This window comes from Aedes aegypti, chromosome 2 (genome assembly GCF_002204515.2).
Source record: "Aedes aegypti strain LVP_AGWG chromosome 2, AaegL5.0 Primary Assembly, whole genome shotgun sequence".
Lineage (NCBI taxonomy): Eukaryota > Metazoa > Arthropoda > Insecta > Diptera > Culicidae > Aedes > Aedes aegypti.
In genome coordinates, this window is record NC_035108.1 from 305,240,412 (window position 1) to 305,254,148 (window position 13,737).

Genomic DNA, 13,737 nt, shown 5'->3' on the forward strand with positions numbered 1-13,737 from the left:
ATTGTTCTCGATAGCTCGATACCTTTTTATCTCTTCGATTTCGAATGAATATTTAAACTCCAAATACGCACTTTGGAATAGAAATAGAAATAGTAACTAGAGATAGCTTTATCAGTTTACAATAATTTTGATCCGTTCAATTGTGTCTCCGATCGACTTACAACTCTGATCCAGCCACTAATTGGATAGACTGAATCGCGTTCTGTGTAATTTGAAGTTGACTGATATATGTATCTGTTCATAAATATTGTAGGGTCAATCCGACGTAGTATGAATATAGATCCATTACGAAAGCTTACGGTTCGCTATATTGAAATTCACTATTGAGAACAATATTCACTTGAACTGATATCTTAAGCAAATACCGTGCACCCCCGCTAATTTGAACGGTATCTCATGCCAACCATCGGGGTTCATTTTTAATTTGAACATCTAGTCACCTTAGAAACGTGTTTCTGGTTACCTCTTTCAGTGTTTTGTTTTGATTCTGCGTTCCGTTCCACGGCGTTCCATATCATTTCACTCCGTTCCACGAGCTAAATGACGGTTGAACCATTTTTAATCTGAACGATGTGCAAATTAGCGGGGTAGGGTGCCGGTGCCATTAGTGGACTACTTAAGCTATAAAAAATCATAACAAAATAACGAAAAGCCTTAGCAGAGATCTTTTGGCGTCAACAGAAAGATTTCAACCTCTACTATATGGGAAAAATATAAAAAGAATGATAAAACTTATTTTTTAACATAAAATCGCTTGAGCCACTATTGGTACATGTGTTCCAGTAGTTGCGCTAGTGCTCCAGTAGTAGACGTTCGGGAATGATACAAGGAATTTTAAACAAAATGATAAATTTTTACATAGGTTTAACATTTTTCCCTCGCAACAGCAACTAATATCTTTCGAATGAAACATAAAGATCATCTCTGGGACTTTTCTTCATTTTTATACATCCATTTTAAAAACTGCTTCCATCCGTTGATCCACTACTGGAACACGACGGCAACTATTGGTGCAAGGGAGCAAATTTTTTGCGTAAACTTAATTATTTATATGACTTTTTGATAAAATAAAAAGCTGAAATTTGGCAAATCGACTAAACTAGAGACGATCTATCCACCAAAAATTGTACATGTCGTTTTTATCGAAAAATGTACGTTTTATTCCATAGTCCAATCTACTGGTACATTACAACCTTTGGTACCGGCACCCTACAGATCAAAAAGTGTTCAGATTAAATGTGGTCAAACCAACGGGGGTACCCGAAACACTTCTAGGAAACTCTCCAGTAATACTTCTAGTGGTTTCTCCGCCAAATCTCCCAAGAATTCATCTAGAAACATCAGCACTCCAATGCCATTACCTTTAGTAACTTCTACCGGCATTACTTTAATATTGTCGGCGCGGTAAAAAGAAAGTTCTCATCAAAGTTGGATTTTTCTCAGAATATATGCGAGAAACCCAACTTTGGAAGTGGTGCATTCGATTCGCATCCGGATGCGCTATGCTTCGGAAGTAGGGTATCTTACATGGATTACGAGAAAAATCCATTTTCAGTGAACTTCAGTTTATAATGATTGCCCGAACTTAACTATCCAAGTTTTCCGTCAGGGGTTCCTAATGAAATTATCTCAAAGTTTTCTCCCCAACATTGCATGCAGGAATTATTTATACATTAAGCACACATTTTAAGAATTCTTAAAAAATAGATTAAAGTACCTAATTCCGTAAAAAATGTAGTCGTTGTTATTTACTGATAATTAGGTATTTATTTTGTTTTGTTATAGAATAAAAATTCCAATGGCGACGAAGGCTAAACGAGGGCGCACAGCGAAGAATGTGGCAGAACCGGAAGCGGAAATCGTCGAACAGGAAGCGGTGGTCAAAAATGGAGATGCAAAGAAAAAGCCCGCAGCAAAGGGAGCGAAAGCTGGCGGTAAAACAAAAGCAGTAGCCGAGCCCGAAGTGGAACAGGTCCCAGAGGAGAAAAAGAAAGGAGGCCGGAAGGGTAAGCCTGCAGCTGCCGTTGAATCAGTACCTGAACCTGCCCCAGAGCTTCCGGAAGAGCCTGCCAAGGGACGTAAAGGCCGTAAACCGGCTGCGGCCAAAGAGGAAGCGCCTGCTGTTGAAGAACCGCCAGCGAAGAAAGGAAGAGGCAAAAAGGCCGAAACGGAACCTGCTGCAGCAACGAATGGTAGTTCTCCCGCCAAAGCGACCGCAACCAAGGGAAAGGGGAAGGCTGCCAAAGCGGCCAAGGAGGAAGTAGCGGAACCAGAACCAGAGGCCCCGGCTAAGCGAGGGCGCGGCAAAGCGAAAGCGGAAACCAAAGGTATGTATGAAAATCGTTCGCTTAGTGCTATAAATAGATAACTCGAAATTTCGTCAGAGATTTCTCCAGAATTTATTAAGGTGAAACATCTCGGAATCCAAAGATGGCCGGCACAATGGCCGACTTCTCACCCTACTCACGTTTTCAAAGGCACAAAACTGGAGAAATAGTTGGCAAACGTTCCTGATCTTCTTATTTTAAGCTTTCTGCTAGTGCACAAAGCCAAAATAAAAAGTGCACTGTTGTGGGATGCTTTCTTTGCGAGATTTGTGCTTTTAAAGTTGTAGTGCAATCTTAGAAGTTTATTTCAAACTGTTTCACCGTAAGCTATCAGTACACGCTTTGCCAAATATGCAAATATTTGTTTAGGCACAAATCAAGAGACAAACATTAATTCCAGCTTTTATAATGTTGTTTGGTTCTGTATCAATCCAAGCCAAATAATTGCCTTAGTTTGCAGAGATTTCTTCAATAAATACTGTACGGATTTTACAACGGATTCCTTGAAGAATCTGAAATATATCAAGAAATTGTTGATACCGTCAAACGGGGTGACTTGCAACACTTTTCAACTTTAATCAACCAAAACCATGATCTAAACGTAATCTAAAAATCTAAATTACTTGTAGAACTTTGAATGGCCGGCTCGCTTACAGAATGAGATGATAGAAAATTGTATCGAATTATTTTGTCATATCAAAAATCATCAAAAAGGTGAAATTTTTTAAATGTCCTTGTGCGGGGTGACTTGCAACACTCACTGCTAATTTAGTTTTTTCCAACAAAATGTTGATATTTTTTATTAGTCACACTTGTTAAGTATTTTTATTCATGTATTCAAAGCATTCGAACCAGTACAAGAACATTTAGAATACATTTTTATAAGAAAATAATTGAGCTATTTTTGTATGAGAAAAAGAGGCGTTAAATCATCAAGGTCCAATATCTTAACTGAACAATATTTTTAACCAGTATTTGTAGTTGATTGATGAATTATTACTCTTTTGATTATAAAGTAGACCTAACACAATTTTTTTTAACGTTTATAAAACTCTAAATTGCTTAGAAATAAAGTGTTGCAAGTCACCCCGCATAGGTACATGTGTATAAAAATTATTTTTATTAAAAAGTTGTTGCTACAATTTCGTAAAATAAAGTTCGTCATATTATCACTTATTAGTTATAGAAACAACATATAGAGTATTACTTTTGTACATTAAATCTATCTCATGTTTTCAGGTCACGATTTCGAACCTCCATCAAGTATCATTTTTCTAGACATTTAAAAGAATTATGTTTATTGTATGAACATATTTATAATAACAGTTTTAATCGTGGCCCCTACTTGAATTGTGAGTCACACGTATTGAAGCACCGATTTAAAACGAATTTTCTATTGAAAATTTGTTTTATAGTGAAATTTAGTTGTAAATTACAATGTGTTGCAAGTCACCCCGCCGTTGCAAGTCACCCCGTTTGACGGTATATTTTTTCCTGGAATTTTCCAGTAATTGCTCAAAAAATATTACAAGGTTTTTGAACAGGATTTTTTTTTAACGAAATCTTCTTTTAGAAATTCTCGCATAACTTATGATCTCGCCTTAAAAGCCATTCGTAACCATGTGTGTAGCTCGGTGTTTCTGAGTATTTGGATGGATTTACACGTTATTTAACAACGTTATGGTGAAGAAAGGATCACCATCTACCTGCCGGTGGTGTTGGTTTGATTGCCTATTTGTTCATTTGCTCAGAAACAACAAGCTACACACGTGGTTACCAATGGCTTTTAGAGCGTTATCCCAGATTACGCGAGAATTCTTCCAGTTTTCTGGAAGCTCTTCGAAAAATTATCAATGGACTCTTTCAGGAATTTCACCAACGAACACCCTAAGCAATTTTCATGTTTTCTTGCTTATGAAGCTGTCAGATTCTTTTTCAATTGCGAAGAATTGAAGAAGGATGTTTATGCAATGTAACAAATTGAAATATTGTGATGGATATAGAATTTTATTAACATTATTATAATTCTGAAAATGTCTTTCCACAGAGTCAATGTTCTAAACATGTGGGTAAAATGAACATGTAACGAGGGTAATATGAACATATACTTGGGTGTAAAATGAACACCATTCAAATTGAACGGGTTGTGGCATGATTCTCGGCACACAGACACCATAAAACACAAACCTGTTCATTTTACCCACAATTCCCCTACAATAATTTCTTACATACTATGAATACGATCTTTGAAAAAATGGGAATCAATCTTTCAAAACAGCAGTTCACCATTGGGAATACGCTTCTATGCATTCTATGAAATGAAATGCAATCTTCTACCTCCCCCTGGAAGTCCTCTATGCCCGGACACTTTGTTTTTTGGTAATATTTCAAAATCTACTTTAGTATAAAACAGAGTTCAAGAATGAGAATCGCGAGGAAAGGAACGTATTTGCGGACAGTTTACTGCAATTTAACGATCTGATATCGATGTGGTGGATATTGGTGTATGGGTTTGGTGGAAGTGCGGTCATTTTGATTGGTGAATTCGCTTGGAGTTGCAGGATTCGTGTGAAGCGGTTCATAATTAAAAGTGTCAATAAAGTTAACTCTCGATAACTCTATATATATTCCGATCGAGTTATAGAACTATAGTAAAATATGGTTCTCAAGGCTTCTCCGTTAGCTTCTTTATCCGCAGTTGCACTAATTTGGTGTTCTGCATCTCCATAATCTCTTCAATATCGATTTAAAATGAGTTGACCGTATCTAAATCAAATTATGAAGAAAACGACAAAACCCAAACTAGGAAAACTGTTTATACTTGAAAAGTTGGAAATAAGAACAGTTTGAATAAGAAAACTATAAAAATAGATATATTAACATGTTAGTATATGACAAAAAGTCGAAAGGACAAGGTCCGAAAGAAAAAAAAAAGCAGGGGCAAAAGGTCGGACGAAGGATTTTTATTTTAAATTTTCGGCTTTTTGTTCTATTGTTCCTTCGACGTTAAGTCGAGTGCTTTGCGAAGACCCAAGCAGTCCGATTCATTTTCGCGCGCTCGGAGTGTGTTTTCGGTGGCTTCATTCGTTTCCCCGGTGCATTACAGAGGCCAGAGCAGAGGGCGTGGTCTTTTGATTTGGTTGCGTGTTCCGATGAAACGCGCGACGGAATTAAAACAAAGCGTGTTCGGTTTGCGTCATTCGAGTGCGGGCAAAAAAAAAACGACAATAGTGCGTGGTCTTTTGATTCGGTTTCATGTTCCGGTGGGACGCGCAACGGAGTCAAGACCAATCGTGTTCGGTTCGTGTTGATCAAGTGCGAAAAGCTTCGTGTTCAGCCGAGGACGAAGTACTGGTGAGATCGTTTCATGCTTATGATAATTCATTTTTATCGTTGCTATAAGTAGCTTTTATTTTATTTTCAAACAAGCTATGAATGGTTCGTCACTACAAGTGTCGACTTTTTGCGTTTCATTCAAACTTAATATACCATTATGTTTTTGTCATTGATCAAAATAACCTTTGAATAGTTCGACATTATGAATGTCGACGTAAGACATATTTTTGTTGCAACGTAACTTTTTTTTTAAATTTTATTTTAATTTTCAAACATACTTTGAATGGTTCGTCATTACATGTGTCGACAATACCCTTATTTCTGTTACATACACTTTTAAAATACGCAATCTTTTTGTCTTCGTCATTACTAAAAAGAACCTCTGAATAGTTCGATATTATGAAAGTCGACTTTTTTTTATAATTTCTCTCAATATATTTTTACTGCGATACAAAAATGCAACACTAGTTTTAAGTTTCGTATTTTCCCTCCTAATCCATGGATCGCATCACCGACCGAGATCTGCTCTAGAAATTTTCAAAAACTTCCGAGAGTAGAAAAAATTTGTGTACGCACAGCACGAGGGTACGATGCGCACTACTTATCCATATTATATCTCTTTACAGAACCAGAAGACGAGCCAGCAGCATCGCCAGCCAAGAAGTCGAAACAGGCAGCCAAAGAGCCATCGCCGAAAAAGGCCAGCCCCAAAAAAGCCCCAGTCGTAGAGGAAGCCGTGAGTGAAGAAGCGAACGGAGATCCAGCGCCGGCCAAAGCAGGAGGACGTGGTCGCAAAAAAGCCGCTGAAGAAAGTAAGTAGATCCTCATATAACCGCCTGTTTCTAATCAGTAGTTTTCACCTGTATCATTTGCTAATTTGTAGAACCATCAGCATCGCCAACTAAATCCCCTAAGGCACCAGCCAAACGAGGAGGACGCGGTAAAAAAGCTGCTGCCACCGAGCAAGAGGGTAATTGAATTCTAGACGAATCACTTTTTCCCACACCAAAAACGAGCCCTCTTACTCTGTCTAAGCGCCAGGCCGCGTATAACTCCTAAATAATCGTACACGTTTGGGACAGACTATTTTGTTCCTACGATCCAAACTGAACTGGATGGTAGCTTGATATGACTTAATTAGTTCTTTGTTAAAAAAAAGTTAGACGGAATGATGCGCCACTGATCGGTTTGAAAGAGTTATTTCCTCATTTACTGAACTTAGTATCAAACTTTAAATCCAATTCGACTGAAGTTTTCATTTTTATGAAAATTTCCTTAAATTAGCAATTCGGTAAACTCAAAAATCACGGTATTACTTAACATCTTCTGCGCAATATCAATAGTCGTCATGTTGCCATCAGGTTGTCGTCCAAAGCAAGCTCAGTCACAACAGTCAGCACGGTTACCCTTCGCGTTTTTGTATCGTTTGTTTTATTTAATCAGTATTCTTAAGCAACTTTGTACCGCTTCCAAGTGCCAAACGACAGTATGATTACCACGATTCAAGATTCAAGAACCTCAGCGAAAGAATATCCAATCTGGAGATCGAATACCAGTTGGGGACGCATTGTACCAAAATTTTCATTCAGTAGAGAGAACCAACTCATCAAAAGCAAAAGAAAACTAAATCATTTATGGGCATAAGTTACTAACAAACACTAGGAAAACAAACCACGCGCGCATTTGGAGATTTTAACTTTGATAGGTTTAACACAACTGGAACAGTTTTATTCAATAAAGGTAGTCTTAATTCTGTAAAGGTGTCGCTTTTATTCATACCACACTATTACTAATCCCTATGAGACAACATTGTCGGCAAATGTTCGTATCTCCCCAAGAAGTCATTTTATGGTTCCTCAATATACGCTGTTCAGCTTTTTGGACATTGCTCAAAATGGATCGTAAAGAAGTGCAGGTTAGTGAAATTTTGACCTCTTCTAATATGTTCGTGTGCCCTGTCCATTTTTTTTGTAGACTGTATTTTGTCGTAGTGATCCGTACCCCCAGCTGTGCTTCCTAGTAAATATTTGTTGATTTGATACTATTTCCTCGTTTAAAATTTCACTAATCTGCCCATTCCCACTTTCTATTCCTGGGTTTCATAAACCGTAGCTTTCTGCCTGATTCCTCATATCTGCTAGCTTTGTGTTCTTAGTTTCATGCATGCTAATTTCCTGTTTTGGTTTAGGATGCGTCATTTACGATGGTTTATTTTGTATCCCATAAATACAGCAAACCCAAAGGCTCCAGCAGCGAAGAAAACGGCAAAAGAATCGAAAAAACGGGCTGCAGTTGCAGCTGCTCCTGTGGAAGCACCAACAGTGAACGATGTAGATGAACCTTTGGATGGAGGTAAGTGCTTTGCTGACTGATTTTGACAGGAAAATACCGTACATACCGTTAAGGTCATATGTTACTAAAGTCGCCTCTCCATATCTCGATAACGAAGGGACCACCGAGATAGGGAGAGATCGAAACATAGAACAAGTTTTTAACCCTCTCTTTCCCACGACTTTGATCGACTATTTCTTTACGAAAAAAGCGTTTTTATCAAAAGTACTTGAACAAACAATGTTGCAAATGGTCTTAATTTTTCGAATTCGGTAAAAAAAAATTTGATTGTTTTTCAATAGTAAATTGATTGTTTATCAATAGTTTTATTATTGAAACAGTCAGTTTACTTTTGGATTAATCTGTTGAGTAGATAAAAATATTCTAGTAACTATTACTAAGTAATAATCTAATTCGGTTTGTCTCCAGTTCGTCGAAAACTAGTGGAGCTCTGGAGCTACCATGGGAAAGAGAGGGTTAATGAATACTAGATTGAAAATCACTCCGTTACTAGGAACATTGAAAACAAACAGACGTCATTTCGTCTTTGCAAATTGTTTTGAATTCGTAAAATCTAGTCTAGTAACCTTTGATAATGGGCATATCGACATACGGAGAGAAAATCGGGGACGAAAATCACATCGAGATATGGAGAGTGAAAATGTATGCAGAATGATGGGACCGAACAAATCATCGACATAGGGAGAGATATCGAGATGTAGAACATCGACTGTACCTCTAAATTTGTTCATTTGAACCCCCGGAAGCTACTGGAAAAGTTTGAGCGTAATTTATCAACTCTGAGAGGAACCTCTATATGTCAAACGCAAGCTTTTAATCCATATTATTGTCTGTTTCATTGACAACAAAACGCGCCGCCAACTTTCGAACAGACTGAAACCTAAGATAAAGATAGGACAACTGGGAATAAAATTGAATCCAGTTTGTGATCCAGTCGCTGATTGGTTGAATTTGATGTCAGCGAGTGTGTGGCTGCGTGCACTGAGAAAAATCCACACGTTTGATCCGTGTGCTTAAAATTATGGATCGATTCATGAACGTCTATATCGATTTGTTGTGATTTTCTTACAAACCTCGTGTGTGTTACACATTCAATTCTTTAGTTTTGCTTCATGGACCGATTCATCAACCGACAACATGAATTCCATAATTTTCCCCATAAGTTCCTGAAGTTTTCCATTTCAAATTCGTGTGTGTCAACCTATGGGTGCATAGATCATCATCCAACACGGATTCAGTGTGTTTAACTTATGATTATCTTGTGTCATGCTCATCATGTTCAAGTTGGTCGATTTGAAATCGATGAGCTTGCTGTCGATTTCCGTGTTCCAAATTTCTAAATTGTTAATGATCAACCCATAGTGAACTCAATTGCGGTCGGACCTCGTGTCGAACGACAGTCATCATCATGTTCCAAAGAAAAGAAGCAAATTCTGAAGCTGAAAGTGTTAGAGGAAAATTTTCGGATTCGTTTTTCTTTCAATTAGTGAAGATATCCGAGTGAAGATGATGAGTTCATTCTAATTTTCTATAAATGAAATGCATTACTTCCAGCATTGGATATAATGTATGGTGTTAGAGAATCGAATTCCACTAACAGATTTTCCTTGCTTTCAGCTTCGAATAAAATGAAATATGCTAATCCTGGGCTTCCCAAAATATGGATTTGCGGCGCCACGCTTGTTGCTGACTCACTTGCTTGAAAAAAAAAAACATTCAAGTGAGCTTGCGACAAGCAGAGGAGCCTCGAATCCATATTTTGGGGAGCAAGAGTTCTTCTACCAAATTTCTTCTTTCAGTCTCATGACATTCATGTTCTATCACACATAACTATCTAAAGCCACTACATTTCGAATTCAATAAGCAAATCAGTTGGTTTTCATGATTTAATATTTAGACATTCATGTTTGTTTCACATGACAACCTAATGTTGATACACATGTTATTATACCGTGAAGTCAATTACGAAATCCATATGGCTACCACACTCAAATCATGTGGTTTTTCTCTTTGCGCAAATCTATAAGTAAAACACACGACCTTGACGTGTAGATTTTTCTCAGTGTGTGAAAAGTTACCATCGCATGCGTTTGTTTTGGTTTTGCCCGTGTGGCCGGATTACTATGTTGGGTCGTATTTTTTTTTTTTTTTTGCGGTTGTGCATAAAAGTTCGTAGCCAACCGATGTAAACGTAACAAAAAAGTGAAACGAAATCAGATCGAAATTAAGTGCAAAGCCTTTAACTGTATACGGAGCAGGAAATCTCATCCGGATCACCATTTTTATCGGTTCACGAAGGACCCGAAAGTGCATAACGAGTGGATTAAGATTTGCGTGAAAAATGAGAAGGACATATCGTTTTTTAAGCTGACAGCTGGATGCAGATTGTGCAGCGTTAGATTGGTCGTATTGGGCTTCAATTAGTTCGTTTTGAACTTGCCTTGAGTGTTTTTAAAAGAACTTAAAGGGAATCTTAATCCAAATCCGAAAATGGCCACTTTGGCAATAAAAGCTCTCAGTTAATAACTGTGTAAGTGCTCATTGAACACTAAGCTGAGAAGCAGGCTCTGTCCCAGTGAGGACGTAATACCAAGAAGAAGAGATACACTATAATTCACATAATCACCACAATTAATAAAGAAATAATAAGTAGAAATATTTTTTTGTGAAATAGTGTACCGTCTTCCATACAAATGGCAACACTGTTTAACGTAACACGCAAGGGTGCAAAATTCACAACTGGGCTCATGTATGAAAAGAAGAACAACTTAAAGAAGCCAGGTCAAGACTAACAATTCAAAAGGCCTCATCTCCAAAAGGTAAACAATGAGAAAAATGCAATCTTGTTTTGTCAAACAATAAATCAAATTTAAATTATGAATTTAAGCATTGTATGTTATTTTATCGTCCCGAAAGTCGATGGATAAACTGATTTATAGCTATGAATATTCATTACTATCATTTTAGCAAAAAAATCCTGCTAAAAAAACGAGTCAAAGGAAATGAGGCTTTTATTTCACCAAAAGCTGTGCAGCCCTTTTCATTTGTGCCCATAGACGCCGGCCGACGCTGATGAGGCCTGTGAGTTGACGCCTTTGTTTACTCTAAAATGTGTTGAGGCCTTCTAGTTGTGGCTTGTTTTTTCATCATCTTCTGATGTGGCCTTTTGAAAATCATTCAAAATTGATGATGAAATAAGAAATTTGAAGTGTAGAAGAGTGTTAAGTGGTGAAGTAAAGTACATGGAGATCCCTACAGCAAGAGAAGATTCGTGCGGTCGTATAAATGTGTGATTGATTGAAAAGAAGTCTGTTGAATTATTGGATACACACTTGGTCATCCATGAATATTATGTGTGTGGTACGCGAGTTCGTCGTCGAGAAAATGTATGCAAATATTGGTTCAATTGAAATAATATTGCAATTGAACGTTATTTTTCATGCAATTGAAACCAAATCGTGTTTTTGTTGATAATTAGTGAAGTACAGACAGGCTGACACAGGTATTATTTGGTAGTATGATACAAAATACATCAGTCTACCGGAACCCGACGGAAAATTTGATAATGTTCGCCGTTTAGACAACCACTGTGTAAAATAATACAACATAATACAAGGAGAAGTCGTTCCGTAGTATAACCTGCATCTACTTAGTGAATTTGGAAAGTTTTTCGCAATCTACATTGCAATTTTGATGTTTGTTTAACAGGCCTCAACTCGGTTTACGTCAGATATAGAAATGAGGCCTTTTTGAGAAAAGGCCGCATTTGCGATGAATATCCTGGTTAGCGGAAAATGAGATGGGGCCTTTTAGAAAAATGTTATTTTTTCAACTTTTATGCATATTTTTAAATGACTATTGTATGTTTTAGTAAGAATAGGCTCTTATACACTGAAATCAGCAGAAAACCGATTTGTTTACATTTTGGACTTGAGGCCTTTTCAATTGTTGGTCTTGAGGTGTCCGATCTTATCTTAGACTGAAACAATCGTCGCCAGCCAACCAATCAATAGTGGTTTTTACGCCCAATGGTATGGGTGCCCTAGTGTAGATGTAGTTGTGAACCTTAGAGGAAAACAATATGCACTCTGTCTCGAAAAACACCCAGAATCCGGGTGTAAATTTTTCAAATTGGGTAATATTTCCATATGCATTTTGATGAGTCTGGAAAGCGTGTGCAAGTTTCTTTGAGGAAAACAAAAACAAACTGTATATGATGAGCGTATGCTAGTCTTCGTGTGTTCAAATGTCACTAAGCTCTACACGGAGAAAACGGAAAACCCATATTTGAGTATTTTTTAACTCACTTTTGAGTTATTTTTTTCTCCCCATTTCATTCGCTCCTTCTATTGTTGTCAGAGAGCGAAGAGCAAAACAACCCAAGAACCGAACCTTAGTGCGTTACCTCAAATTTGAGTAAGTGGCACAGTACTGGAAGTTGAGTTATTTGATCTGCCGATTGAGTGAAAACAACTTAGCCAGTAAGTATTTTTTCGCATGGCTGTAAATGCAAACAACTTATACCCCATCAACTCAAAATTAGGTTAACGCACGAACCCCCGGAATTGAGTGGAATGAACTCACTTTTGAGTACTTCATTTTCTCCGTGTATGGAGGTGATTTGCCTTTGTGTTGGCAAGACTGGTGAAACGTCAAACTCACAGCGGTTGCTTGGCTGGCGACGATTACAAATCGTCGCGTCCGATAGGGTGCAAAATTTACAATATGCATGAGATGGGTCTACCCCGTTTGGCATAATGCCATTTGGCATAATAGTCGTTTGGCATAATTTGAAAAAGAAAGATACTGCAGTGGTACAGTAATATGCCATACCATAAGGTGCGTCATAAAATTCCATATTCCTTTTTTTTCAAATGACATGGAATAACTTAGGCGTTGGATATATTTTTGTTAAAAATGCGCCATAATATTCCGGTCATGTCTGGTCATGTATGGTGCAATTCCAAAAGAGCTTTATTGGATATTGGTTTCCTTGAAAAAATGATGATAAGAAGTATGTCCTATCACTAACTGACAACGGAATGTACGATCGTGAGCAGTTTATACACACCCCTTTGCTTAATGGAAGGAATTTGATCAAATTCAATGTTTTTCACAATTATGCCAAACGACCGTTATGCCAAATGGCGATTATGCCAAACGGCATTATGCCAAACGGGGTAGACCCGCATGAGATATACCGGAACTGAGCTGAAACCATTGTTTCGCTTTGAAAATCTCATTGGTTAATATAGGCCACTAGAACCAGTTTATGCCAGAGATAGGTTCCAAAATTGGCCAATCTCATTGATTTCTCATATGCGTGGCCAAATTAGGGGTTCTGCTGCCAGATTAGGTGCATGGAAAATTACAAAGAAAATGAATTATTTTCCTTATGTCTTGAATCAATTCGGACGAGTAAATGAATGAACTTCATTATATGAATGTGATCTACTGAGCACAAAAAGTTTCATGCTCATTGCCTGTGTAAAACGGTGTATAATCCACTATGGCTACAACTGGCGTATGGCCAAAACTGGTGCTTCTACCCTATACCAACAATGAGAGTTCCCACATTTGTAAATCCGGCCCTGCATGTAAAAAATCGTTTTTGCTCCACACCACTCATTCGATTCAAGATCAAACTCTGAATGCCCTCCCAAATTTTGAGCTCATTCGGATGAAAATTGAGACTGCACTGGCCGTTCAAAGTTTATATGGG

General features: G+C 37.7%; 1 protein-coding gene across 2 annotated transcripts in view; it reads left to right on the top strand.

Annotated features, from left to right (window-relative positions):
* Positions 1 to 13,737, top strand: part of LOC5573854 (DNA-(apurinic or apyrimidinic site) lyase) — a 50,591-nt gene that overhangs the window by 13,489 nt on the left and 23,365 nt on the right. The window contains exons 2-5 of one of the 2 annotated variants that reach the window (XM_001654831.2): positions 1,786 to 2,327; positions 6,290 to 6,475; positions 6,547 to 6,633; positions 7,896 to 8,015. In XM_001654831.2, coding sequence (XP_001654881.1) covers positions 1,799 to 2,327; positions 6,290 to 6,475; positions 6,547 to 6,633; positions 7,896 to 8,015 — 922 coding nt within the window. In that variant the 5' untranslated portion in view covers positions 1,786 to 1,798. The remainder of the gene's footprint in view (positions 1 to 1,785; positions 2,328 to 6,289; positions 6,476 to 6,546; positions 6,634 to 7,895; positions 8,016 to 13,737) is intronic. The other variant, XM_021845591.1, reaches the window with a different exon arrangement.